The 27,420-nt window shown below is 60.9% G+C and overlaps 2 protein-coding genes across 3 annotated transcripts in view; one reads left to right on the top strand and one right to left on the bottom strand.

Moving 5' to 3' along the window:
* UNC5A (unc-5 netrin receptor A) overlaps window positions 1-17,545 on the top strand; it is a 58,110-nt gene extending 40,565 nt beyond the window's left edge. The window contains exons 2-16 of one of the 2 annotated variants that reach the window (XM_081035876.1): window positions 2,084-2,305; window positions 7,554-7,697; window positions 7,940-8,043; window positions 8,168-8,348; window positions 8,960-9,127; window positions 9,650-9,814; window positions 10,810-10,998; window positions 11,104-11,406; window positions 14,047-14,134; window positions 14,366-14,534; window positions 14,691-14,924; window positions 15,056-15,205; window positions 15,284-15,448; window positions 16,026-16,204; window positions 16,444-17,545. In XM_081035876.1, coding sequence (XP_080892002.1) covers window positions 2,084-2,305; window positions 7,554-7,697; window positions 7,940-8,043; window positions 8,168-8,348; window positions 8,960-9,127; window positions 9,650-9,814; window positions 10,810-10,998; window positions 11,104-11,406; window positions 14,047-14,134; window positions 14,366-14,534; window positions 14,691-14,924; window positions 15,056-15,205; window positions 15,284-15,448; window positions 16,026-16,204; window positions 16,444-16,609 — 2,627 coding nt within the window. In that variant the 3' untranslated portion in view covers window positions 16,610-17,545. The remainder of the gene's footprint in view (window positions 1-2,083; window positions 2,306-7,553; window positions 7,698-7,939; window positions 8,044-8,167; window positions 8,349-8,959; window positions 9,128-9,649; window positions 9,815-10,809; window positions 10,999-11,103; window positions 11,407-14,046; window positions 14,135-14,365; window positions 14,535-14,690; window positions 14,925-15,055; window positions 15,206-15,283; window positions 15,449-16,025; window positions 16,205-16,443) is intronic. The other variant, XM_081035875.1, reaches the window with a different exon arrangement.
* Window positions 17,525-26,931, bottom strand: HK3 (hexokinase 3). The gene is made up of 17 exons (XM_081035877.1): window positions 26,829-26,931; window positions 26,478-26,632; window positions 26,273-26,392; window positions 26,089-26,184; window positions 25,186-25,285; window positions 24,923-25,130; window positions 24,290-24,445; window positions 23,922-24,155; window positions 23,329-23,624; window positions 23,082-23,221; window positions 22,888-23,007; window positions 20,637-20,732; window positions 20,365-20,464; window positions 18,571-18,754; window positions 18,314-18,469; window positions 17,912-18,145; window positions 17,525-17,825 (listed from the first exon to the last, which is right to left on the bottom strand). The coding sequence occupies exons 1-17, from the start codon at window positions 26,914-26,916 to the stop codon at window positions 17,681-17,683; spliced, it is 2,628 nt and encodes an 875-aa protein (XP_080892003.1). The 5' UTR covers window positions 26,917-26,931; the 3' UTR covers window positions 17,525-17,680.
* Window positions 26,932-27,420: the final 489 nt, after the last annotated feature.

The following is a 27,420-nucleotide window of genomic DNA, read 5'->3' as shown; positions in this document are numbered from 1 at the left end:
GGGCCGGCCCCGTACCTGCTACTGGGGGCTCCCATGCCCTTCTAGAGCCTGTGACAACTGCCCTGAGCCCCCTGGGGTCCCTATTCAGGGGACCAGCTTGGCCCCCAGGGTCCACAGAGATGCTGTGGTTTCCCCAATAAATCTCTAGAGGCCACTGGACCTACCAGGCCCCCACTCCAGGCCCACCCTTGGGAGCTCGCCATCCAATTCATTCTCTAGACCTTGCAGCCTGAGCCCGATGCAGCCCTCACCTCACTGAGCCTGCTATCTGAATCAGGGGCTGGCAAGTGACTGCTGAGTGACTGTGAAGAGCAATAACAAAAGGGACATAAGGCTACCCCGACACTGTGTGAGTCCAGGGCCAGAGCTGGGCTGTCTGGGGAAAGGGACTCCCTCTCAGGCCTCAGAGTCCCCACTTGTAAGATGTCCAGATGGCATTTCCCTTCTGTTTGCATCCCCACCCCACCCCCATCCTGAGGGCAACACCCTTGCCAGCTCTGTGCCTCAGTTTCCTCATCAGCCCCTACCCCTGAAGAGAATGCTATAAGGATTACTGAGCTGAAGGAGATGAAAACCTTTGGCATCGCCAGTGCAAAACCAGTGGGTCCTGACAGCAGCCAACATTCATTGAGCACGTGTGAAGTGCCGTTTTTCATTTCATCCTCACAACAGCCCTAAGAATTGGGTACCATCTCCTCGTTCTGCAGGCGAGGAAACAGGCGGGGGGGGGGGGGGGGGCAGGAAAGGGAGCTTGCCTGAAGTCACACCACGTTTCTCAGCCTCTGGGCAGGCATTCTCAGCTCACCTGCCCAGCCCAGGAGGCTACAAGACCAGACACAAATCCCCTCCCCCAAATCACAATCTTGGTGGGGGAGGGGGCTGACTCCCACCTAAAAAGAGAGGGTTCCTGAGCAGGCAGGAAACAAGGGCAGTGTGGATGCCCCCTGGGGGCTGGGTCCAGGCCCAAGGAGCCAGGCCTTCCTGTTAGAAGCCCTCCGTGGTTTGGGGGCTGCCTTTGGGGAGGGTAGTAGAGCCAGGCAGCTGCCCCGACGGGCAGACAGGACCCTCCATAGCACATATGACAAAAGGGTAGTTTGCCCAAGGTTACCACTAGCAGGGAGCAGAGTGGGTCTCTGAAGCCAAGTTTTTCTCTTTTTGCACTAAAGCACCTGTGGACTGGGAGTATGCTGGTGGGGACATCACCGCAGCCCTGAGGGAGGCCAGGCCGTCAGGGGGCTGTCTGGTGGGCGGCTGGGTGGGGAGGCTGAGGATGTCCCCTCTCCATCCTCCCCCCTTCACCCCCACCCTCTCAGCAGACCTGCGGGTCCAGCAGCCCCTCAGGCTGCTGTGAGGTTTACCTCTGCCAAAGCCTCAGAGCCAATTACCTGTGTAATTAGCAACAAATGACTTGTGGGATGGTTGTGGTTTTCAGTTAAAATTAGAAGGAAACCCATATCCAGGTCTCCTTGAAGGGTGGGGCGTGGCCCAGGCCCTCGGGCTCCCAGACACTCCTCTGGCTCCCATCCTGCGGAGCCCACCTGGCAGTCCAGACCCACCCCCGTGGCCCTCCCTGGGGCCTCTCCCGTAGCTCTGACCTCACCTTTTTCTTCACTTGGTATTTTCTGAGCAGCTACTGAATGAGGGGCCAGGAATAGGGATCGACCTGGAAGCGGCCTGGAGGCAGCCAGAGCACCAGAGGAAGGGAATCCTGCCCTGCGGGGGTCCTCTCCCTCCCTCCGCTTTCCCCTGGACCCCCAGGATGCTGGGTTGCCTCACCAGATCCCCGAACTCCTACCAGGGACATAATGAGCCGGGCTGCTGCGGCCCTTGTCTCATTCATCTCACCACAGTCTTCAGAAGTGTGTGTGGGGGCTGCCTCTTCCCCCACTTTACAGAGGGAGACAGGCTTGGGAGGATGCATTTGGCAGCCCGCTTTGCCAGGTGGAAGCGGGAGGCAGCCTGGCCTCACTCCTCCCGTGGACCCCACCAGCTGGCTCCCATGGCCCGGCCCCACCCCTGAACGGGCAGGGAGCACCCTGAGGGCCAGAAGCCTGGCTCAGTTTCCCCCTTTGCCGTGTTGCAGGTGCTCAGCAGAGTGCCACGGTGGCCAACCCGGTGCCCGGTGCCAACCCAGACCTGCTTCCCCACTTCCTGGTGGAGCCCGAGGACGTGTACATCGTCAAGAACAAGCCAGTGCTGCTGGTGTGCAAGGCTACACCTGCCACGCAGATCTTCTTCAAGTGCAACGGGGAGTGGGTGCGCCAGGTGGACCACGTGATCGAGCGCAGCACTGACGGGAGCAGCGGTGAGGCGGGCGGGGCCGGGCGGTGGGCGGGGCCGGGCGGTGGGCGGGGCCGGGCGGTGGGCGGGGCCACGTGACGTGGAGAGACCGAGAGGGCCCTGCGGGGCTGGCTGCATGCCTGTGAGCAGAAGGCCACGATGTGACCAGGTCCCCAGGAGACGCACGAGCCCACACCTCGAGCCCCTGTATATACACCAAGGCCTGCCCTGGGAGGCCTCACAGAGTGGTGAGGGAGTAAGAGGGAAGCCCCTGAAAATGCCCCAGGGGGCCGACAATAGAGGGGCTGTGTCTGAGCCTGAGCAGGGCCTGGGCAGCCAGGCCAACAAAGAAAGTGGAGTCGGAGGGAGTGCGTCCCAGATGATCGAAGAGCTCAGGGACCTCACACTCTGTGATTGTTTAATGTTTGCGTCCATTCATTCATTCACTTATTCATTCACACATTCCCTGAGCACCGGCTCTGTGCTAGGGACACAGCCCCCGCAGAGAGGTGGGCAGCCTTGTGACCTCTCAGCGAGTCCTAGGAGCTGTGGCAGCCAGAGGACAGCCGGACCAAGGCTGCCTGGTGGAGGGGACATGGTAACTGTCAGGAAGAGAAGAGGTCGTCCCAGGCAAGGGACACGGCACAACGAAGGCCTGGAGGCAGATGAGCACTGTGCAGGTTGGGGATCAGCAGGGAGTGGGCACAGGGGGCAGTGGTGCCATCTGGGAGCCTCGCCCATTCAGCTCTGGAGTGAGGTCACAGTCCCATAGGGTTTCAAGCTGTAGAATGACGTGGACAGACCTATGGGTGACATTCGGGGGCCAGCGTGGGGGGCCTGAAGGGAGGGGCAGATCCAGAGACTCTGGGGAAAGGGAACCAGTGGGACTGGGTGGAGATGTGGAAGTAGGGGTTCGCAGGCAATGAGCAGACCCAAGACGGGCCTCTTCTGTGGGACAGCCCGTGCCCTGCCTCCAGCCTGGCCATCGTGGGCTGTGGGGACCAGCATTATCCACCAGCAGGCGGGTGGAGCTGACAACAGCCTCTCCTCCTCACTAACTGGAGCCCAGTTAAGCTTATTTCCTCTTCCTTAGTCTTCGTGCTTTGTGGAGCCCTCGGGTAAAGTCCTGAGCCCCCTTTTCTGGACACTTCAGCCAGCCTGAGATATACAGCACACATTCCCTGTGGAGTGTACAGCCACCGGGGTGAGGCCAGAGCCGTAGTGCAGCGGGACAGGCAGGCTGCACCCAGGACAACTCACACCGATGCCGAGGCAGGCAGGGGACAGCAGGCCCACAGGGGTGGCCCGTACTTCAGGCAGAAGGCACTTGGTGACCCGAGAAGGATCCCAGAGGAGAGTACCATCTAAGCTCAGTCTTAAGGCCACCTGGGACCAGCATTTCCCAGGCCTAGGGCCAGAGTGCTGAAGTAGGAATGGCAGGCCAGCCATGGGGCCAGATTGGGGTGAGAGAAATGGGCCCAGGGATAGGCAGGAGGCTGTCGCCAGACTTGCACTGTGGGAAGTTGGTGCTGGACAGAGGGAGGCTAGAGGACAGCCATTTCTGCCCAGGAGAAATGGAAGCTCTCACAGTAACCTGGACGTGAACCGACAAGTCCTGAATTCAGGCCGGGTGTGATTCGGTCCTCAGAACCAGCTTGTCATTACAGATGGGATGGAGGCTTTGGCTCTGGCTCCTCCAGGGACACAAAAGGGCTCCAACCACGCATTCTGACCGCAGAAGTCACCCTCCTCCCCTACCAGGGTCAGCAGGGGCTGGTCTTCCCCACAAATGTCAGCCCTCCCCCTGCCCACACCCCTTTACCGTCAGTGATTCCTGCCCAGGCCCCTGATCCCGGCAGCACCCTGGCCTACACAGTGCACTGCTGGCAGCTTCCTTCCTGCAGTCTTCAGGTGTTAGTTGAGCACCCGCTCTGTGCTGGGCCTGGGGCTAAGTTAGGGTCTAAAAATTCAGCCCCCAAGACTCTTGGAGCAGGTGGCCCAGCTTTGCCCGCCACCCTTGGGAGAGGGATGGGACGAACAATGATTTGTGTGGCCCAAGAGAGTCCATGGCCCCCTAAGCACTTCCCAGAGCTTCTGCTTACATTATCCAGGAGAGCTGCGAGAACCCTCCTGCTCACGTGGGCAGCTTTGGGGCCCACATTGTCTCGTGGGAGGGTCTACCCCTCCCAGGCAAGTCCCCTCCCCTCTGTGAGCCTCAGTTTCCTCATCTGTAAATGGGGATGAGGAGAGCCCCCTTGCAAGTTGGTGGGGGAAGCCATGAGATCTCACACACCCAGTCAGAGCTCAGCTCCAGGCCTTTCCTCTCTCCCCACCCCACACCCAGGGCCATAATGAGTCCCCCCAATGCTGTAGCAGGTCCCCCAGGGAAAGCACAGGTAAGGGGGAGGAAGTGACAGCCAGAGACCTGCTTTTCTGCAGCCTCGAGGGTTTGTCCTGGAATCTCTGGGAGGCCCCAGGCCAGCCCCGCCCCCTGCTGCTCCCAGCCTTCCCCTGGGGGCTCCCCACACACACCCCTCCTTGTCTCCTGCAAGCACGAGGCCTGGGACCATGGCTTGGCTGAAACCCAGGCCCAGCGTGCACACAGAGCCCCCAGCCTATACTCCCCAACAGGCCTTGCTCCCTTCAAGCCAGACAGAGCAGCAGACCTCATGGGGACATGTCCCACCTATAACCACCAGGGCCCTCTCCTATCCTCAACATCCAACCTCAGGCCTCCCGTGGCTGAGTTTTCATTGATCTTATTGATTTCTTAACCCAAAGCCATTGACTGCTTGGAGATGTAGAGATAGGCTTCCCTTACCCACAAACAGATGTCACAACTGTGGTACCATGCAGACACACAGACCAAAGATGCTGACCCAGAAACATTCTGTGGTCAGGCAAGTATGACAGCAATCGGAAGTCAGCCCAGATCTGCAGCTGTACCCATTCCTGTGTGGGCTGGAGGTGGCTAGGTGGACTCCCCAGGAGTGAACACCCTTATCTCCCCATCCCTTGCCCCTATTCCCCATCCGGAGGGCCAGGGGTTAGGGACCAAAGCCTGAAAACCCTTAACCCAAAACCTGCTGATGCTGTAAAAGCCTGAAATTTGCTAAGCCAAGCTTCAGAGTCCAGTCTGGGAGTATACTTTATTGTGTGTTACACAAACTGATTGGGTATTAGCTGTAGATTGGGGAGAAGGGGAGAACCTCAGCCCCAGCTTGGCCTCAGAGCCCCTGCCCCCACCCTGCCAACACTCAACCTCCCAGAAATACTCAGCACACCTCCGCAGGCGGCCCCCCACATTCCCATGGCATTCACACACCCGCTCACACCCCACATGCTTCTGGGCCAGCAGGGACTCCTTCGCCTTCCTCCCCACCCTTCCCCAAGGCTGGCATCTGCTCCCACTTACTAGGCAGGTGCAGACACAGCCATGTCCAGAAGCTGCTCCCAGGAGCCTGGCTACCAGGTGACCTGCAGAGTGGAGGACACAGCCCCTCTCCTCAGTGATGGGCAGAGCAGGGTCTGGGTCTCCCCCTGGGTCCTCTGCCCTCCGGGAGCTTGTGGGGCTCAAGGGCGCTGCCTAGAGGTAGGACGAGGCAGACAAACTTGGTCTTCATTCATGGCAGCAGGAAGGAGACGAGGTGGCAGGACAGAAGTGGGAGGAGTCAGGGAGAAAGAAATAAGCGTGCTGAAATGTAGAGCTTTTCTCCTAGGCGGGTTTGCAGGTTGGTGCGGGAGCTCCCCATCCCCCGCCCCCAAGGGGTGGAGTGGCCCGTAGACCTGCCCGCCAGGAGAAAAAGTTCCCAGTTGAGAATATTCTGGAGGGCTCCACCTGAACATGTGCATGGCTTCTACTCTGCTGCCCCAAGACTCGCTGCCCCAAGACTCGGTGTGCTTGACAGAGGCTGGTGACCAGTGTCCCTTCTACAGACAGACTCTGTGGGGGCCCCTCAGTTCTCAGCCCTCATCCCATGCCCAGTGAACCCCAGATAAGACTTCAGCCAGAGGCGACATTCACCCCCAGTCTCCTGTGAGAACTCCCAGGGGCAAGGGTGAGTGGTAGAAAAGTCTGGGGGCCCAGTGTGGGAGCCTGAAAGACTTGCAAGAAGGGGTGTAGGCAGGGGTCAGGGAAAGACACGTTAGAGAAATTAAGAGAGAAAACAGCCTCCCTGCTCAGCTGGGCCGCTGTTCCTCCTGCAATGCAGCTCTAATTGAATTTCTCTGTTAACAATGGAAACACATTGCTGCCGGGAGCTCTCCCTCTTTCTGATAAGCCAATGACCCGAGGGAAATTGGGGTCAGGGGGAGGAGAAATTGGAAACAAACAGTCTTTTCTCACTCCTGGGACACTGGTTCTGGCCAAGGGCCAGGAGGCTGGAGGAGGGGGGCTACCATCCGAGGACTTCTGGATCCTCACAAGGTCGCAGACCTGCCCCCTCACCCCCCGTACCTGGGTCCCAGGGTGGCCGAGGGCAGAGGGCTCGGTTCACTCTTGAGAGGGGTCTTCCCAGCCCAGATGGTGCAGAGCACGTCCCAATACCCATCACAGGGCATCCTCCCCTGTGGGCCACCCCCTCACCTTTGCCAACAATTCTCTCTATGGCCTGGGCAGCCCCAGCTCACCCCACGGTGACTACAGAACACCTTGAACATGCTTTAGACTCAGACAACCATCGAAGGAGGACCTATGACAAGCCCCTAGCCCTCTGAGCCTCTGTTTACTCATCCATAGAATGAGAGCAGTGGATGTTGGAAGATAATAAACCAGCATGTGGGAACTGCTTGCTAAGGCCAGGGGTCTATTATCATACTATGTAATAGCTGTAATTATATTGTTAATAGCTGCTATTATATTATCACATGTCAGGATCCACTTGCTAACCCCCAGCAAGCTAAGGGGTTCCTCACCCTTTTAACCCACAAGGCCCCTAGGGCTGACCTGTGTGCCCCACCCCTCTGCCTCTGGTCCTGGGAGGCCAGCCACTGCTGCCAGAAGCTCCTCTGTGCCCTGGTCTCTGAAACAACATGAAGCCCTTTTAGGGACTTTTTGTAAGTGAATCCAGGAAGACAGGCCTTGGGTGACAAAGTATAGAGTGGAAGTGCTAAGAATCTACTCCATGCCTTCAGGGGATATAAACTGAGCTCCCTGTGGGTCCCCCAGAGTTCCCTCCAGGCTGAGGGTTGCCCCAGTGTCTGCTGTCATCAGGATGGGACTGGAAGGGTCTGTGTGGCCCTGGGCCCTGGCGATCCACCCCTCCCGCCCCCAGGCCTGCCCGCCATGGAGGTTCGCATCAATGTCTCGAGGCAGCAGGTGGAGAAGGTGTTTGGGCTGGAGGAATACTGGTGCCAGTGCGTGGCCTGGAGCTCCTCGGGCACCACCAAGAGTCAGAAGGCTTACATCCGCATTGCCTGTGAGTCCAGGGCTTGGCCCACAGGCGGGGGTGGCCCAAGGGTGTCACTGGGGAAGGGTGTCTGGTCAGAAAGCCTCAGGAGGAAGTGCCTGTGGACACTGCCCAGCCATCCCTATGACCCTGCGCACTCGGCGCTTCCTTCCACCATGCATCATGGCCCCTGTGAGACCAGGGGAGAGGCTGGCTGGGCTGACCAGGCAGGAGGCACTCAGGCTGGAAGGCAACTCTTGTTTTTCTTCCAGATTTACGCAAGAACTTCGAGCAGGAACCACTAGCCAAGGAGGTGTCCCTGGAGCAGGGCATCGTGCTGCCCTGCCGCCCGCCAGAGGGCATCCCCCCCGCCGAGGTGAGAGGGACTCCGGCTTGGGTCCTGCCTGCCCAGCCCCCCAGGCTGAACCCCCAGGGGCTACGATTGCTCCCAGCGGGGCCAGCGTGGGCAGGCAGTGCAGCAGCACGGCTCCCTCTCGCAGGTGGAGTGGCTCCGGAATGAGGACCTGGTGGACCCGTCCCTGGACCCCAATGTGTACATCACACGGGAACACAGCCTGGTTGTGCGACAGGCCCGCCTGGCCGACACGGCCAACTATACCTGCGTGGCCAAGAACATCGTGGCACGCCGTCGCAGCACCTCCGCAGCCGTCATCGTCTACGGTGAGCCCCGGCACCAGCAGGGCAGAGCGCGAGGCACAGAAGGTGTCCTCAGGGCAGCACTGTGGCTGGCTCCCCAGTGAGCCAGGGCCGGGTGGGCCAGGCTGTGGCCTGACTGGGAAGCGCGGAGAGCTCGCTGTGGCTGTCAGGGAGCTGAGGGGCATTTCTGGGAGAAGGTGTGGGCGGGTTTGCGGTCATCTGTGGCCAGGCCATTCGTTGGCTTACTGGTGGGCCTGGGGCATTGTGCAGAGGGAAATGAGGGAGCAGAGGGAGTCTAGGAAAGGCAAGCCTGGGTGGGAAGTAGTGCCCTGGGCACCCCCAGGAGCAGGCAGAGGGAGGGCATGCGGGAGTTGCCCCCGTGAAAGGCTGGGGTGTGAGCCGGAGGGCCTGGGAGCTGCAGTTAGGGCTGGCTTCCCTGAACGCCCGCAGTACCCGCTGGCAGAATGGGCTGTGGAGCAGGCACTGCCCAGGGGCAGTGGGCAGAGCACGGCCCCCCTCCAGGGCTTCCCTCCCAGCACAGCCGCAGCCCCTGTGCCTTCCTGCCCTGGCCCCTGGGCCAGTCTGTCTGAGGAAGCCCCCCACTCCCTGACCCCAGTCCTTCTCTGTCCGGCCAGTGAACGGTGGGTGGTCGACGTGGACTGAGTGGTCGGTCTGCAGCGCCAGCTGTGGGCGCGGCTGGCAGAAACGGAGCCGGAGCTGCACCAACCCGGCGCCTCTCAACGGGGGCGCCTTCTGTGAGGGGCAGAATGTCCAGAAAACAGCCTGCGCCACCCTGTGCCCAGGTACCAGTGGCCACCGCCTCCCGCATCGCTCCTCACCACACCATCTCCGCGCCCTGGCTCCATCTTGCCCACCAGCCTGCCCCCCATGGCTCCATCCCACCTGCCCACACACAGGGCCAGGCTAAGTGCGAGGCCAAGATGGGGTTCACTGTGCTGGAGGCAGAACTCCGTCCATGTCCGGCTCAGCCTCAGCAGAGGGGCTGAGTCCCAGGGGCTGAGGGACAGTCAGGACAGGTACAGTCAGTGTGGGGCAGGGGCAGGGCTCAGCCTGAGGCTGCAGGAGGGCCATCGTGGGACCCAGAGCCCACCCTGCCCCAGGGCCAGAACGGCCCCTAGAGTGGGGAGAGTTAAGCAGGCCAGTATCATGCGCCTCCCGTCCTGAGCATGTGTCATCCAGGCCAGCTGGACACCAGAGGGTGTGCAGACCAGCGGGACTAGCCCTGGCCTTGCACGTAGAGCGTGGGCTGGTCCCCCAGGCTGACCGCACCATCTCTTCTCTGTTTGTGTCTGTCTTGCATCTAGTGGACGGCAGCTGGAGCCCGTGGAGCAAGTGGTCGGCCTGTGGGCTGGACTGTACCCACTGGCGGAGCCGCGAGTGCTCTGACCCAGCGCCCCGTAACGGAGGCGAGGAGTGCAGGGGCACCGACCTGGACACCCGCAACTGCACCAGCGATCTCTGTGTGCACAGTGAGTCCTCTCTGCCCCGGGAGTCCTCTTCAGTTTGCCAGAGTTGGTCCTGCCCAGCCCTCAGGAGGCGGTGGCTAAGGGACTCCCTCTCCAAATCTCAGGACACTCAGGGACCCCTGCCATCCCTGACACCCCCACACATGTGCCCCTGCACACCGCAGTATTTCCCTCGCCTGTCCCAAGACAATCGTACATTTGAGCCTTTGCCTTTCCGTGTACACACGGACCCAGGATCAGCCCCCAAACCCCTCCCCCGCCTCTCCTGCAGCTTCCCCTCCTGCCGATTCCCCAAGTGCCCATGCAAGTCCTGTGGGGACACTGGGCTTGTGAGGCCTGTTAATTACAAGGCCATAACTAACAATTAAAGATCTCTGTTGGATTTTTTCTCTAGAACACACCCTCCCCCATTCTTTCAATTAAAAACCTAATTATCTGTGTCAATTCCTTTCTGATGGACATTTCTCCCATTATGCAAAGCCCTTCTAAAGTCAATACAGCTTCCTCCAAGCAGTCAATCACCCCTCCTGGGCCCGGCCCCAGGCCTGAAGAGGCCAACTAGGAGAACCCTGGCAGGGACCTGCCAAGAACCAGAGTGGCAGACCCTCCAGGAAGCAGATCCCCTGCTTTGGGGATCTGGGAGGCCCCTCCCAGCCCCAGCTGCCCTGAGCCCCGGAAGAGCAGGGTTCAGCCTAGCAGCCTGGCCCCAGGCCTGCCCGGGAAGTGTCTCCTCCCCTCCGTTCTCCAGCAGCAGCCACCTCAACCTGAATGGAGCCTATGAGGGATTCGACTTGCTCCGAGTGACACAGCAAGGTGGTGGCAGATGCAGGGCTGGCGTCCACTCGTGCTGACTTTCACGCTCCCTGCCAGTGTCCACGGCCCCACCGGTGCTGCTGCCCAAGGAGTGGGGGCCTCATCCTCCTAGGGTGGAGACCGCTGACCTCTCCTTCCCGGCCTCCTGCACCCTGCCCCTCCCAAGGCCGTGCTCTCTCCCGCAGCCACTTCCGGGCCTGAGGACGTGGCCCTGTACGTGGGCCTCATTGCCGTGGCCGTGTGTCTCCTCCTGCTGCTGCTCGTCCTCATCCTGGTTTACTGCCGCAAGAAGGAGGGGCTGGACTCGGACGTGGCCGACTCGTCCATCCTCACCTCCGGCTTCCAGCCCGTCAGCATCAAGCCCAGCAAAGCAGGTGGGGCGCTCCAGCCCCCAACACTCCTGCCTGGGGCCTCCACACCAGGGTCCCCCAGACAGGCCATCCCCATTGCCATTCCCTGAGTCTGTCTTTATCCCGCAGACAACCCCCATCTGCTAACCATCCAGCCAGACCTCAGCACCACCACCACCACCTACCAGGGCAGCCTGTGTCCCCGGCAGGATGGGCCCAGCCCCAAGTTCCAGCTCACCAACGGGCACCTGCTCAGCCCGCTCAGTGGCGGCCGCCACACGCTGCACCACAGCTCACCAACCTCGGAGGCCGAGGATTTCGTCTCCCGCCTGTCCACCCAGAACTACTTCCGCTCCCTGCCACGCGGCACCAGCAACATGGCCTACGGGACCTTCAACTTCCTCGGGGGCCGGCTGATGATCCCTCATACAGGTGGGACGGGCCACAGAGTGCTCCGGGAGCTCTAAGGGGCAAGATTAGGCTCCGTGTCCCTCATGGAGGAGGGTGGGACAGCCCGGAAGTTTTTCATGTGCCGCTCAGCCTCACCCCAAATGCTGAGCCAGGCCAGCAAGGAAAGGGGGGAGAGTTTGGAAGAGGAGGCAGTCGTGGCTGGCAGGGGGCCAGCATGGAGGCCCCGGCCCGAGCTGTCTCCCTTCTGTGGCCGAGGGCATAGGATTCTGTCCATTCACGTCCGCAGCCGACAGTGTGTGTGTGCCGGGCTCTGTCCAGGCCCTGGGCCCCCAGGTGGAGCAGGTGAAGAGACAGCAAAGGACCAACACCTGGACAGGGCCCTCCTCCACCCACCGCCTTACGTAAACCCCTCTAACAGGGTCCCTGAGACATCTTGATAGACTCCGGGGACCCTTTCCATGGTCACCTTTTGCGGAAGCCTCTGGTGTGGCTGGTCACTCCCGCCCTGAAACTCTCTGTTCCCTTGGCTTAGATGACCCCACGTGGCCTGATTGTCTGGCCGCTGGCCCCTCTCCAGCTGCTCCGGGTGCCTGTTCCCTAAACGTGGGTGTTCCTCAGAGCTCCCTCCCCCCCTCCGTGGCTTTAGTCACATGTCTGTGCAGATGGCGCCTACTCCTCCAACCCCAGCTGCCGTTCTCCTGGGTGACAGATTCGTACACCCAGTTGCCTCCTGGGCAGCTCCATCTGGATGTCTCACAGCAGCTCAGATTCCTTGTGCCTAAAACAGCACCGTCTCCCACTCTCCCCCAGAACCTCCCGCGTCTCGGCTTTCCCCACCTCAGGGACAGCACAGTGCAGTTGTTGGAGTCAGAAACTCGGGGTCCCCTTGACCTCCTGCTCTTCTTCACTTACCTCCCTCACCTCTACACCAGCTTTAGTCACACACGCATCCTGTCATTCTTCCTCCTCAACTTCTCTTGCGCGCTCCTGCTTCCTGTCTTTCCCACTGCCTCGCAACACCTACCAGTCATCTGGCTCACAGCCCCTAGCATTCACCCAGGGAAGCCACACTTCATCATGTCCCTCCCTTCTTGAACCCTTTCTGGGGCTCCCCAGTGCCCCTGCAAAACCCACATGACAAGGCCACAATGGCCCGTCCCCTGCTGGCCAGCTGCAGTGGTCTCTCCCCTCCCAAGCACACTTCTGCACATGGCCATGTGGGCTCTCAGCGCCCCACGCACACTGTGCTGCCCTCTGCACACACGAGTCCCTCTCCCCCATGCACCCCGTCTTAGCCTGGCAGCCCTCCCTCTCTGTGCCTCATATCCCTGCCAAAGGGCTGCCAGGATAAAGTCACGAGATGGGCCATGCCACGCTCTTCAAAAGGGACAGGCGCACAGTGGGTGCTCGGTGACCACTGGTGGGCTGGGTGAGCCGCAGCTCCCCCCAGCTCTCCTCCAGCACCCAGCACCTTTCACTGCCATCCACTTGTCTTTCTCCTTGCTGGTCTTGGCGCTTCATGAGAGCAGGGCTCGTGGTTTTCCCTCACTTTCCTGAGTACCTGTACTCGGCATGAGCATTCATTGAATGAGAATGGGGGTGTGTGAACCTCTGCCACAGAAAGCATTCACGCGCAGATCTGGGGACTGTCACCAACACTGGCGGGCTGTACCAGGGGCAGTGCAGGCTGGTGAAGGAAGCAATAGCAGTAAATGCCATCACTGGCTCCCCTCTGCCGGGCTGCAGTTCCCAGGAGGTGGTGACTTACCACCCAGCCTACCTGGTTACCCTCTCTGGAGAGCGTGCCTGTGCTTTAGGGGGGGTAAAGTCACAGAATTTCTCCCCCTCTTCCTAATGTAGGGGCTCCCTATCCTAAAAGGGCAGGAAGTGGGCGCAGAACCACCCCTCGCCAGCCCCACAACTACTCCCTAGCCCCTGACTTCACATGTCCTGCCCCACTGCCTCCTCCCTGGAACCACTCCCCCTCAGCAGGCACTTTCTGGTGCTGCCCCTGTAGGACGCTGGGACAGGTGAATCGATGGCTCCCAGACCAGGGAGGGCTACCAAAGTGGGCAAGGTTGTTAAAGGCCCGGCCCCACCTGCAGGGGGCCACTGCCACGTGAGGAGCCACGTCCTACCAGGTGGCTGAGAGTGGCCGGGAGGTGGCCAGGGCCGATGGAGGTGGGGGAACCTTGAGCAGGGCAGGAGGCCGGGGCACCAGGCTTGCTCGGGGCAGTGGTTCCAGAAAGGCGAGTATGCCACACAGGCTCGGCTGGAGATGCTGCTGGAAAGGCGGTAGGGGCCAGAGGTGAGGGGCCCTAAGTGCCAGGCCGGGGAGCTGGACTTGATGCCGGAGGCAGGGAAAGGAGGCACAGCATACCTGGCACCTCTTGTTCCAGCGTTTTCTGTGCCCAGGCTGACTGGGCGTGCTTTTCCCATGTGAGTCCCCTCAGCCTTTTAGGGTCACTGTGATTCAGCTTCGTGCGTGTGTGTGTGTGTGTGTGTGTGTGTAGTTGGATAGCCTGACAGCCCCTGTGGCACCTCTGCCCCCAGGCCACGCCAGCGTCTGTCAGTCCTCAAAGGGAGGCTCACGTAGGCGCCGGCAGAGGGGGCTGTGGTGTCTTTGGTGGTAAGCCCCGGCCCCCTCCCGCTCTGTCGCAGGGGTCAGCCTCCTCATCCCCCCAGATTCCATACCCCGTGGAAAGATCTACGAGATTTACCTCACGCTGCACAAGCCCGAGGACGTGAGGTGTGGGCATGGCCCTGCTGCTGGGGCTGGGCGGGTCCTGTCCACGGCCTGCAGTCACCACGAAGCCCCCTGCCCACCCACTGTGGGGCCTGGTCTGGCCTGGGGGAGGGAGGGCCAGGGGTGAGCTGCCTGTAAGCTCCGCCGCCCTGCTCCCAGCCCCTGCCCGGCCTGCCCTGTTCCAGGACGGCCCACTGACGCCTGTCCCTCCCCACCTGTACTTCCCCACTTGAGGTTGCCCCTAGCCGGCTGTCAGACCCTGCTGAGTCCCATCGTTAGCTGCGGGCCCCCCGGTGTCCTGCTGACACGGCCTGTCATCCTCGCCATGGACCACTGTGGGGAGCCCAGCCCTGAGAGCTGGAGCCTGCGCCTCCAAAAGCAGTCCTGCGAGGGCACCTGGGAGGTGAGCACGGATGGCCCCACGCCCACCCAAGGGAACCAGCACAGGGCTCCGAGTGGAACCCGGCTTCCCACCTGGCCCTTGAGCCATGTCCCTGTCCCCGGTCTCTGGCCACCCCTGCACTTGGCCGTGAGCTGACCCATCGGGCCCTGCACGCAGGACGTACTGCACCTCGGTGAGGAGGCACCATCCCACCTCTACTACTGCCAGCTGGAGGCCAGCTCCTGCTACGTCTTCACCGAGCAGCTGGGCCGCTTCGCCCTGGTGGGAGAGGCCCTCAGCGTGGCCGCTGCCAAGCGCCTCAAGCTGCTTCTGTTTGCCCCCATGGCCTGCACCTCCCTGGAGTACAACATCCGAGTCTACTGCCTGCACGACACCCGCGATGCCCTCAAGGTACCGCCCCGCCCCCGCCCGCCTGTGGGGGGCGGCGCCTGGCAGAGAGGGCTGAGGCCTCTGGCCCTGGGGGAGGGCTGGCGGCTGCGGTCCTTCCCCAGGCTCGGCTGACACCTGGGACACTGCTACAGGAAGTGGTGCAGCTGGAGAAGCAGCTGGGAGGACAGCTGATCCAGGAGCCCCGTGTCCTGCATTTGAAAGACAGTTACCACAACCTGCGCCTGTCCATCCATGACGTGCCCAGCTCCCTGTGGAAGAGCAAACTTCTCGTCAGTTACCAGGTGGGGGCACTCAAGGTCCTGGAGCGGGCCCACCTGCTGCAGGGCACACCTAATGCCGCACCTCTGTCCCCCCCCCAGGAGATCCCCTTTTATCACATCTGGAATGGCACGCAGCAGTTCCTGCACTGCACCTTCACCTTGGAGCGTGTCAGCCCCAGCACCAGCGACCTGGCCTGCAAAGTGTGGGTGTGGCAGGTGGAGGGTGATGGGCAGAGCTTCAGCGTCAACTTCAACATCACCAAGGTGGGCAGGAGGGGTGTCGGCACCACCATAACCCACGCCATCTGCACCACCACCCCCTGGCCTACCCTGCCATCTCCTCCTGGAAACCGGACGCTGCTGGGCAGCTCCCACAAAGTCTCAGGGGAGAGGTGTGGGTGCAAACACAGGCAGATGCGCACAGATCCAGGGGACGTGGGGAGGGTGCAGGAGAGGATGGGGGAGCAGCAAGAGGGAGAGGTGGAGCAGCCTGGGCCCTGGGCCTCCCTGCGGGGCGACTTCGTACTGGGCCTTGAAGAGTCAGTGAGAGTTAGGCAGCACTGAGGGAAGGTGAGAGGAGTACAGTGACTTCTGAGTGCTCGGCAGAGGCTGGCTGGGGGTGACTTGGGGAGAGCTGGTGGAAGAGAGGAGGGGATGAAGCCAGACTGCTCTCTGGCGGTGTCATTGCAGCTCTGAGCCCTGATGAGGGGGTGCCCAGGAAGTGCCAGTGCCTATGTGGCACCGTGCTCTGGGGTGGTTTCGATGCTCCCCCAGAGGGAGATGGCAGACGGCCTGGACCAGGGAAAGTCCTAACAGCTATCTCCACCCCTTCGTGCCCCAGGACACAAGATTCACCGAGCTGCTGGCTCTGGAGAGCGAAGGGGGGGTCCCAGCCCTAGTGGGCCCCAGTGCCTTCAAGATCCCCTTCCTCATTCGGCAGAAGATCATTACCAGCCTGGACCCCCCCTGTAGCCGGGGTGCTGACTGGCGGACTCTAGCCCAGAAACTCCACCTTGACAGGTGGGTGGGAGGTGGGCAGGGAGGGGCTGCAAAGGCCACCTGCAGTCCAGCGTGGCTGGGAGGGTGCTTGGGGTGGACAGGATGCTCTGTGGGTGGGCCTAGTGCCCCAGCCCCCTGCAGCCAGGGCCTCCAGTATGCTGGGCAGAGGGGAGGCCCTGCCCTTGGGTGGGCTGGGGGAGGAGGCAGAAGCCTGGGGTGAGGCCAGACACCGACGGAGCCCTCCCCCAACCTCTCTGCAGCCATCTCAGCTTCTTTGCCTCCAAGCCCAGCCCCACAGCCATGATCCTCAACCTGTGGGAGGCGAGGCACTTCCCCAACGGCAACCTCAGCCAGCTGGCTGCAGCGGTGGCAGGGCTGGGCCAGCCGGACGGCGGCCTCTTCACGGTGTCGGAGGCTGAGTGCTGAGGCCAGCCACGCCCCCAACGCCTACTCTCTCACCAGCTTTGGAGCCCACCAGGGACAGGCAGAAGCCAGATGGGGTCCCTCCGTGTGTGGACAGGCCCCCTCCGGGCGGACACTGTCTCTTCACACTGGCCCTCAGACCCTGCCCACACTCCCGCCCTCCCATGGCCTGCCTGGCCAGGCTGGCACTGCCACCCGCCCCCAAGGCCCAGGGTGCACAGTGCCAGGAGCCGGGCTGAGCCCAGCCCATCTGTGTGTGTACATGTGTGTGGTGCTACCTCTCCTTCTGCCCCTGGCTGGGGGCCGCACACACATGGCATGCGCGCACACGCTGGGCTCGGACGTAGCCCCAGAGCTCCTGCCTGAGCTGGACCTTATGCAAACATTTCTGTGCCTGCCGGGTAGGGGCACGTCTGAGGGGCTCGGCGCCAGGCCTGCAGGACGGAGGGCCACAGCCAGACGGGGGGCGGCCCCTGGATTCAGGCATCTGAACCCCACATGGGCACGTGCCCACGCATGTCTCGGGCGTCACTCACACGAATGCCCCCGCACACACATCTCATGCTGTACACCTGGAGGCCACTCACGTCTCTCACATCCGGTGTCAGTCCACATCTGTCTGTCACATGCTGCCCTGCTCCCACCCACCCGGGGACACCCAACGGCTCCTCCCGGACCCTGCCCTGTCCCCAGCTGCGAGGAGCCCCGCCCGACGGGGCGTGTGAATATGCAACGGGAGTCCCGGGCTGGACAATGGCCAGTGTGCGTGCCGTGGCGTGCCCGCCCTGGGGCCTGTCGTGTGAAGCTCGTGCCCTGACTCTGTCTTAAGTGCATTCGCGCACTTACACTTGGCCTTATGTACACAGCCTTGCCCGGCCGCCGGGGCGCGTAGGGATTTTAGCGGACGTGAATGTAAATAAATTATATATATATATTGCTAACCCGAGTGCGGCTTCTGTCGAGGAAGCCAGAGGTTGAGGCTAGCGGCCACAGAGGGGTCATACAGGGCTGTTCTGGGAGTCCTGGGCGGCTGGGCCCGGCTGGGGGACAGATGGGTCTGGGCCCTGGGCTTCTTCAGACATGGGCCCGCGGGTCCAGGCGACAGGCTACAGCGGTGACCAGGGCCGCACCTTTGCCCGACCCATCCTCTGACTGCAGGAAGGTGACTGCACAGTGAGGGGCCAGCTTCTGCACAGTGGCTGCCACCAGACTGGAGAAACTGGGAGGGGAAGGAGCTGAGGTGAGCCAGGCCGCCCAAGCCCTACCTGGCTGTGCCCCCCTGCCCAGCCCAGCGCCCAGACTCACTGGGGGTGCAGCTTGTAGAGGGTCCCATCCACCCCCACAGACACGGGCAGCTCCTCCAGGCCCCGGTTCTCACGGATCTTCTCCACCACGGCAGCCACGCCCGCCCCACAGAGCTGGGCGGCCCGCTGGGACACAGCCTGGCACACCTCCAGGACGATCAGGGCATCATCTGAGGTCAGGGGCAGCCCCAGGTCCTCCAGGATGGCTCGGACCTGCCTCAGGGCCAGGCTGTCGCTGGGGACAGGCAGGGAGAGAGCACAGAGAGGCAGGGTCCTGCATTAGCTCCCCGCTCCCCTGAGTTCTGCATCCTCCAGGCTGGACTTCCTTCCAACCAGCATTCCACCCAGAGTGGACAGGCAGACCCGTTTGGGCGGTGGGGGGAGGTAATGCAGGTCTCGGAACCTTTCAATCTCAGAGAGAAACTTGGTCTTGAAAATGTCCCTGGTCTGAAGATGTTGGGTCTGCTGACCCCGGAAGAGAACTCCAAGGCTGGTCAAATGCAAGAGGATATGGCGGACGATCTCCCCCAGGTACATGCCACCGATCATCTTCTCAAACCTGCATGAAAGCGTGAGTGTGCACAGGGCAGGAGACCCCACCCCAGCTACCATCACCAGCGGAGGCCGCCAACAGTCACCCCTGCCTAGCTCAGCCCACACCTCTGTTTGCCAGGATTGATGGACGCCTGGTCCACACTTGCATCGAAGCAGGTGCTGAGCATGCCCAGAGAGCCGTCATCCCCAAAGGCGCCCCACTCCATGTTGATGCACATGAGGCCTGAGTCCCCGGCTACAGCCGCCACGTTCTGGAGCTCCTCCATGTAGCAGGCGTTGGTGCCGGTCCCTGTGGGAAGCCAGATGAGGTGGGAGTCAGTTACTGATGCAGGCAACACACCTTTGAGCCCGTCCCACACTGAGACGGCAACATTTGGGCTCATCTCGTACCTCTCCATCTCCCACGCTCACGCACTGCCCCAGGTCCTAGTCTTCCTTCCTTCCCGACATTCCTTTTGCAGACCCTGCCAGCACCAAGCCCTCAGGGCCTCCACTACTCTCTCTACCAGCACCATCAGTGCAATTCCTATGCTCCCCCAGGGCATGCCTAAAAATGCCATCTGTCATGTCATTTCCCTAGGAAATGCGTGACATCCCCACTGTCTCCAGGTGAGAGGCCTAAGCTCCCTGGACTGGCCATCAAGTCTTTAGTCAAACTAGCAGGCTCTGGGCCAAGAGCCGGGGATGTGGACAAGAGGCAGACGCGAGGCCCCCACGGTGGCCAGAGGCGGGCAATACGCAGCCGACTTCGGTACTGCCTGTATGTGCCCAAATAGAGGTGCAGGGAAGAGCATCATGGGAGCCCTGAGCACGGTGAGGCTTCCTGCCTAAAGGGTCAGAAAAGGTACAGACGGGAAGTGACGTTTGGATTTGGCCTTGAAGCCAAGAAGCAATGAAAGGAAAGGCCTTCCAGGCAGAGGGCACACCCCATGCAGAGGCATCCCCTACGTCTCCCCAACACAGGGCCAGCTCTGGGCAAGTGCTCTTGTCGGCCCCACTTGGAATTCCTCCATCCAGTGGTTTATGCCCACGGCCATCTGGGCATGCCCTTCCGAGTGCCTCCCTGTGCCAGGCTCTCTGTTCAAGTAGCTCTCAGGCCCACGGGAGACTACCACACAGCTCGTGCTCTAAGGACCCGTGAGCCTTCCTCCCCCGCCTAGAACCCTTCTTTCAAGACTTTCACTGCAAGTCCCACTCACGTTGGGACCCCTTCCTTTCCGAGCTCAGCCTGGTTGCCCTGGCGCAGAGTCAGATTCGGCTCTCTCTGACTGCCATGTGCTGTTCTGGGCTCAACCCCTACTGCAGCACCAGTTCTGAGAAGGTAGGTGTTCCCCCCTTTGCTATGTGTCTTCCTGTCCCTTCGTCCAGCCCCCAGCTGGCCATAGGATAGCTGTTTAATAAAGACTTAGAGTCGTGGACAACCTGAAGGACACTCACAGCTCATTCTCTGTCACCCCCGGCTGCCACCCAGCTCCAAGCACTGAGTTTATACCCGAAGCCAGGCGCTGTGCCATGCTCAGCCCTCCTTTCATCTTCAAGAGCCCTCTAGACAGGCGTTATCAGTATCTCCACCTTAGAGATGAGGAAACTGAGGCCCTGGTGACCTGCCCAAGACCATACAAGGTGGGAATGTCAGAGCCAGTATTTCCGCCCAAATCTGTATGACATCAAAGCTCAGATTCATTTGACAGAAGGGCAAACTGAGGCTCGGAGAGCTTAAATGACTGTGATTCAGCAACTGAGCTGAGCTAGACACTTCAACTCCAGACTCCTAGCCCAACGGGTCAAACAGGAATGATCCACATCCCCACGGCCAGAGGAACATCCAAACAGGAAGCAACAGAAGGCAGTGAATTAGCATCAGGCAGTAGGGGCACAAAAGCGCAGGGCCCTCTTTACCGATGATGAGGCCGACCTCGCAACGGGGGTCCTCATAGCCACAGGACATCATGGTTCCCACCGTGTCATTGACAATGGCAACCACATTCAGCTCCAATGCCTGCACACAAAAGGATGCTGCTAGTTGCTGGGCAACATGGTCGTCACGGCAACCAGTGCAGGACCCAGAGGTCTCTACTGCAGAGGGCCCCCACCCTTGGGAAGCAGGAGACCCTTTGCTCCCCTCAAGGCTTGCCACAGCCCCCAAAGCACCCCTGAAGGCAGATCCTTACCTGTCTACGCTGGATGGCTTCTCGCAGCAGACACACGACATCTTGGCCCTCGCAGTCGGATGCATTGAAACCCTTCGTCCAGTTCAGGAGGATGCTCTGGGGTGGGAACAAGGCAGGGCTAGAAGCTGGAGGCCCCTTGGAATCTTGTCAGAAGCATACAATATCCCCCCTCCCCAAGCAGGATTCAGGCCCACTCTGCCTAACGGTTGAGGGCCTTGCCCTCTGCCCCCTCCCTCCCCAGGAGCCCTCTGGTGTGAAGAAATCTATTAATAACCATCCAACCTATGCCTTCCATTGTTAGTGCCAGAATGCTCAAATGGTCTGAGGGTCTGGCCATTTTAAGACATTTGCTCAGAAGGAATGGCCCTTCATAACTGGGTTAGGAAGGAATAGAGCTGGTAAAATGGGTACATGTGTGTGTGAAAGGGGAGGACAGAGAATGCTCAAAGGGCCACAGGACAGCAGATTCTGCTTTTCCAGAAAGACTAACAAGAGTTGCTTAAGAGAAGGAATTCTCGGAGTAGGGGCAGAGCTGCGTCAATGGGAGACTCAGGCGTGTGTTCCAGGTATTAGTGAAGGACGAATAGAAAAGCCAGAACCCAGACACCTGGGCAGGACGGGAGGGGACAAGACAGATACACCTTTATTGTGAGAAATTGCCCTTAAATTGTGAACATAGTGACACGGGCTTGACTATACTTTTGTTAGTGTGCCTCCTCTGAGGGAGGGGGCAAGGGGAATTATGCCACCACAGTTAGGACCAAACGACTGCTCAGGCAGCTAGGAGCATGGAAAACAGGTCTGCAAATCTTTGGAGCAGATTTTAGAAACACTAACCAACATTTCCCCAGTAATATTTCCTTTTATCCCTTTTCCCATGTAACCACAGTGAGGGTATTCTGTGCTCATTGTCTCAAACACAGAAACCGGAGAACGTGAGAGTGAATGAGAGGGAGGGCCAGTTTGGGGGAGGCCAGATTGTGAGGATTAGCAATGGCTTCCCTGCTCCCAGGCAAGATAAACAGCCCCTGGGCACACCTCTGGGGGGTAGAGAGTAGACAAGAGATTGGGGTGATCTGAGCGCAGAGGAGGCCTGTTTTCCTTTCCCACCAAATGCCCAGGTAGGTGTCAAGACCCAAGAGAGGAAGTGGCAGAGTGCAGATGGTCGGGGCGGGGGGGCATCTCCCCTGTTGTAGGAGAGGGGCCCCAGCCTGAGGAAGGGGGTCCCCGAATTGATCAACATTAAGTTTTTACCTCTCCAAAGAATGGGGGCTCAACACAGGAGTTAAGTTTGGTGATGGAAGATGAATTGGACCGTGTTTCTTGGACTCCTGATTTTGCATCCTGAGTCCCACCTGCTTCTCACACCGCTCAGGGAATGAGGAAAAGGTGCCAGGGGCTTCGCCTGACAGGACCAGCGGAGAGACGCTGCTGGTTGACTGACCGGGTCAAGCGAGGGGAGAGGTCGGGGCCGCAGCAGGTGACAGCCGCAGGCCTGCAGGCTGGTGGGAGGGGAGGCGGCAGAGCTTTTCAGGGATGTGGGTGTGGAAGACTGCAGTGGACACCTGCAGGGGCCGCAGGCTCCTCAGCATAGAGATTTTTTGGCAGAAGTTGGGGGTGTTGAGGAGGGAACCCCTGGGAGTTTGGACCAGGGTTTCAGGCACAGCTGCCTCCACGACTGGCCTCCGGTGTGTGCATGAAAAGTCTAGCGTTCTTGTTGAAGGACTTGCAGACGTGTGTGCTGAGTGCCTGCTGCTCTGCCACCGCAGTCAGGCACTGAGAGGGACACTGGTGGGGGGTGGGGACGGCACAGAACCCATGCAAGCACAGGCCCCTCTGAGAGGCTGGAGGAAAGGCTGCTCCCCGCGGGTCCCTAGGCTTCTGCGGGTAGCACGGGCCACTGTGCCTGCAGTCGGCCCAGAGTTGAACCTACATCTCTCCCAGGTGCCCAGGTGCCCAGACTCAACCCTGGCTCCACTCTCCTGCCCACTGGCAGCCCCCAGGGGGACCCATGTCCTGCTCCACCCTAGACCTCTTCATGGCCCTGGATTCCAGGCCACTTCACCACACCCATCCACCTGGGCACACCACGTCTGGTGAAACTGAGGCTGAGTATAGGCTCAGCCCCTCCACCTGCCCCTCCTCCCAGTCCAGGGCACCAGAAGCCTGTCCCCACCTCCTGCCCACTCCATGAAGTATATGTGGGTGGAAAGCCTGTAGGGATGGCTTCTCCCGGCCTTCCCTCCCTCACCTGGTCGAGGCCAAGCTGCCTGCACGGGAAGGAGAAGGTGAAACCCAGGGGCAGGCTCTGCCCGCTCAGGCCCTGCTTCTGCTGGAAGTCCACGATGCAATCCACAATGTGGTCAAAGAGCTGAGGGGCAACACAGGTCAGCGGGGGTCACCCCAGCTCTTCCCCACCCTGGTTCAGCCCCAGGCTGTGGGTACCTGCTGTCCAGAGCCCTGGGCCACACACTCAGGGATGGAGTAGACCTGGCTGGTAATCTGCACGCCTCCTGCGGCCACATGTACCAGGAGGACCCGGAAATTGGTGCCCCCGAGGTCCAGTGCCAGGAAATCCCCACGCTCTGTGGGGCAGAGACTCTCAGTGCCAAGCCAGAGCAGGTGGACTTCCCCAGCACATGTGACCTGTAGGAACCCATGTCCCAGCCCCACACTCAGGCCAGGTCCTCACCGCTGCCATCAGGTGTGGCCCGGACATAAGTGGGCAGCATGCGGAGGGAGGAGGCCTCCCCTCGGAGCCCCTTGACCATGGCCTCCCGCATCTGTGCCTGCACCACTGCCAGCTGCTTGAGGGTCAATCGGAACGGCGCCAGGGTCTTCTCCAGCAGGCGCCGGTGGGCGGCCAGGCGGGCAGCCACAGCGGTCACCATTGCCACGCCTTGGCCGCCCCCGTCCACAGAGGGGGTGAAGGAGACATGACATTCGGGGGCCAGGAGCTTCACCGTCTCCTGCAGGACACTGAGAAACCTACACAGACACATGCCAGGCGCACCCTGGCTTGGCACCTGGCCCTCATCACTTCAATTCTAAATCTGTCTGTACACCAGTCACATGCCCAGTGCCCCAGGGACCCCTCCCTTGCACACCCAAGCAGAGCATCTTTTCTCTCTGACTTCTTCTGGTCCCAGACCCCCGATAGCCTCACTCTGCTTGGGTTCCATTCATACTCAGTGCCCTGCACCTGCGGTACCAGAGTGCCCTCTGGGTGTCTGACACAAACTCACGTGTTCCCTACTCAAACAGGATCTTGTGTTTTGCCAATACCTGGGATGTCGCTCAAACACTCGGCCTCCGGTGGCCACCGCGATCTGAAGCGTCTGCTGCTCCCGGCTGTGCTGGAGGCGGGTGAGGACAGCGGCAAGGGCAGCGGCGCAGAGCTGGGCAGCGCGCGTGCACACAGCCGCACACACGTGCTGCACGAGCTCAGCGTCTGCGGCCCCCAGGCTCAGGCCCAAGTCCTGCAGGAGGGTGTGCACACGGGCTGTCCCGGCCGAGGGGCTGAGGGGACACGGTGCTACCCTGAGGCTCGAGCAGCCCAGATGCTCCCTGCCCCCTTCTCTGGGGGACAGAGCCGCCTCCCCTCTCCCCAGCGGAGAATCCCCTTGTCTAATCCCATTGGCCTCTGCACTCACTCCTCCATTTCAGCCACGTGCTCCAGAAGAAAGGCCCCTGGGCTCAGCAGAGCGGGGGACGTGCAGCCACCAAAGAGGACCCCGAGCTGGGCCAGGTGAGCCAGCACCAGCCGCACCAGCTCACCCAGGTACAGGCCCCCAATCATCTTCTCAAACCTGCAGGCACGAAGGATGGCTGGACAGAGCCCTTCCTAAGCCCTTGGCCCACCTGGCCCCACATGAGAAAGCCCCCTAGGAGGGACCATTTTCTTTGGGGTCCCCAGACTGGAGGTTCCGGAAGAAAATGGCCTCCCAGGAGTCAGGTGACCCCACTGCCCTCTCTGGCTTAGTTTAGGTGTAGGAGCTTCTGGAGTGTGGCAGGAGCCAGAGGAGGGCAGGGGACATTTTGATCGGCTACCCCCAAGCTCTAGCTCTTGTCAGGGCTAGCTGGAGACAAGAATAACAGAGGGCCGGGAGGTGAAAAGTCTGAATTCTAGAACCTTGAACGCTTCCTTCTTTGAGCCTGGCCAGGGCCACTCAGGGAGCCACCTGGAGACACTCGGAGGGGGAGGGTAGGCTCTAAGGGCTAGAGTGTGGGGACAGCGGGGGAGGGGGCCGCAGAGCTGGGATAAAGCCTAGAGCAGGTCAGTCCACCTCTGGGCGCCGGGATTCAGGGACTCCTGGTCCAGGGCGTCATCGAAGGTGGTCAGCACTGGCCCGAGGGCCCCATCATCGCCGAAGGAGCCCCACTCAATGCTGACGCAGACTCGGCCCCGGTCCTCATCCAGCGCTGCCACGTGCCGCGCCTCCTCCATGTAACACGCATTGGTGCCAGTGTCGGGCAGGGTTGACCGATCAGGGCCTGCCCAGCGGGCAGCGTGCCTCCCGCCCACCGCCACAAGGGGCCCCCGGCTCACCTACTACGAGTCCGACTTCACACGACCTGGCCCCCGGCTCGCAGCCCATCATGGTGCCCACCGTGTCGTTCACCACGGCAACCACGTCGAGGCTGTAGGCCTGGACAGTGAGAGGGCAGAGCGGGGATCCTGGGGGCGGGCAGGGCTGGGGCTCCGTCTTTGACGGAGATGGCCATATGAAACACACGTGTCCGCGTGCCCCTCGCATCCGTGCCACAGGCACTGTTGGCCCTCCGCCCCACAGAGGAAGCTTTCCATCCCATCCCACACCCCTTTGGCTCCTCCACCCTCAGCTCAGGTCCTGAAGCTCTCAGTGGCTCCCAACCTCAGCCATCCCTCCAGAGCACCAATGCCCCCGACAGCACCAGGATAAGAAGGAGCCAAGGTGGCCCCCTGAAGACTGCACTGCAGACAGACTCCTCGCTGTCTCCCCCTCGTCCTGGCCTGGCTCCCCAAGCCCATGCACCATGGCGCATAGCCCAGACGGACCTGCCTTTGCAGGAATACGCCCTTCTACGAAACAAACCCTCCCTCCCCAGCCCCAGTTTATGCGCCTGACAAAGTCCTCCAGGCCCCTACCCAGTGCTCCCAGTCATAGCAACCACCTCCTCGACAGAGACAATCTTTTCCTGCAGTGCGTTCCCGGCTAGACTGAGAGGCTGTTGAAGACAGAGTCAAGCCTTCTCATCTTTGTCCCCCCCCCCCCCGAGCATTGATTTGACCTTTCTTGGCCTCAGTCTCCCTACCTAGAAAATGGGAATGGTAGCTACATTTACCCCAGGGAGAAACTGGAGAAAGGATACAAGCAGGAGAGGAAAGCAGGCCCTCGCACAAGCACAGGCACAGCCTCCGTGTGCCAGGCCGAGGCCCAGGCAGGCCTAGCATCGCCCTGACCCTACTCACCCCTTGCCTCGCAATAGCATCTCGAAGCAACTGGACCACATCCTGGCCTTCCACACCACTGCACTGAAAACCTTTGGTCCAGGAAATGAGGGTGCTCTGGGGGCAAAAAAGCCAGGTCACTCCTCCAATGGCTTTCATGAGGCTGCAGCCCCTCCCCCACGTCCCCGTGCCCACTCTGCCTCACCTTGTCCAGGCCAGTCTGGTGACAGGGGAAGGAGAAGTTGAACCCAAGCTGCAGGCCCCGACTGCCCACAGGAAGAGCATCCAGGAACTCAGACAGGCAGCGAGCAGCAAAGTCAAAGAGCTGTGGGACACGTGGGGGCTCAGCTCTGCCCACTGGAGTCCCCGCTGCCCTTCGGGGTCCCAGAGCCTTGGCAGGGAGCCCTCACCTGCTGGCCAGGACCTCGCATCACCTCTTGCGGGATCACAAACTCCTTGCTCCGGGGCTCTATCCGGTGCCCTTCAATGCCCGTCAGAGTCACCCACAGAACACGCAGTGAGGCCCCTGTGGCTCCCAACTCCAGCACCACGAAGTCTCCTTGCTCTGGGAACAAGCAGGTCACAGAGACGAGGCAACTGTTGAGACCAAGCCCTCTGCCTCCCAGAAACATTCCCAAGGCCTGCGAGGGAACTTAGGAATGGAAATCTCAGAGACGGGGACAGAGATAAGGAGCTTCCCTCTCTCCCGGAGGAGAACTTCTCCCCAGGCCTGGCCACCCCTCTTAGTCTATGCCACCCACCAGTGCCATGTGGGATGGACCCCACGTATGCGGGCAGCATCCGGACAGCAGGGACAGGGCTGGCCTGCCCCCTCAGCGCCTGCTCCATGGAGCCCAGGAGGCTGGCTTGGATCCGCCTCAGCTGTGCCCCCGTCACCTTGAACTGCTGCAAGCACTCCTGCACCTGGGGAGAAACAGGCCGACATCTGCGCAGGAGCCCTGTCGGCCCAAGCAGGACAGGCCAGCCCTGCCCAGGTCCCGTCCCTCGGCTTCTCCAGGGCTGGTGTGAGCCCTCTGAGCCTTGCTGGTTTCCCCTGAGCCTGCCCAGCCCCTCATCACACACGCTGGCTCTCTTACAGCTCACAGCCTGCACCTAGCTCCCATATCCTCAGAAGGCTCCTTTCTGGAGGAAACACCCACCCACCTCCTCCTGCTCCATTCCCTCCTGGCTCCTTCTCAGCTCCCTATATCCCTTCTCCTTTCTACTTCACTGAAGTCAGGATTAGGCGAGGCCTTTCTCCTGTCACACCACGAATGATTCGCTTTGGCTCCCCAGCACCCAGAGCCAAGCTGTTCAGGGAATCGTCACTTAAAGAGCAAATGAATGAACACA

This window comes from Rhinolophus hipposideros, assembly GCF_964194185.1.
Source record: "Rhinolophus hipposideros genome assembly, chromosome: 23".
Lineage (NCBI taxonomy): Eukaryota > Metazoa > Chordata > Mammalia > Chiroptera > Rhinolophidae > Rhinolophus > Rhinolophus hipposideros.
This window is presented reverse-complemented; position numbering and strand designations above follow the sequence as displayed.

Bases quoted from the DNA above. Each gene is read 5' to 3' on its own strand.
- HK3 (XM_081035877.1), bottom strand. From the start codon at position 26,916: ATGGAGCAGGCGCTGAGGGGGCAGGCCAGCCCTGTCCCTGCTGTCCGG. The intron at 26,393-26,477 runs GTGAGGGCTCCC...CGTGTCCCACAG, and splicing joins TGCGAGGTCCTGGCCAGCAG to CTCTTTGACTTTGCTGCTCG. The intron at 24,446-24,922 runs GTGGACTGACCT...TCGTGCCTGCAG, and splicing joins CTGAATCCCGGCGCCCAGAG to GTTTGAGAAGATGATTGGGG.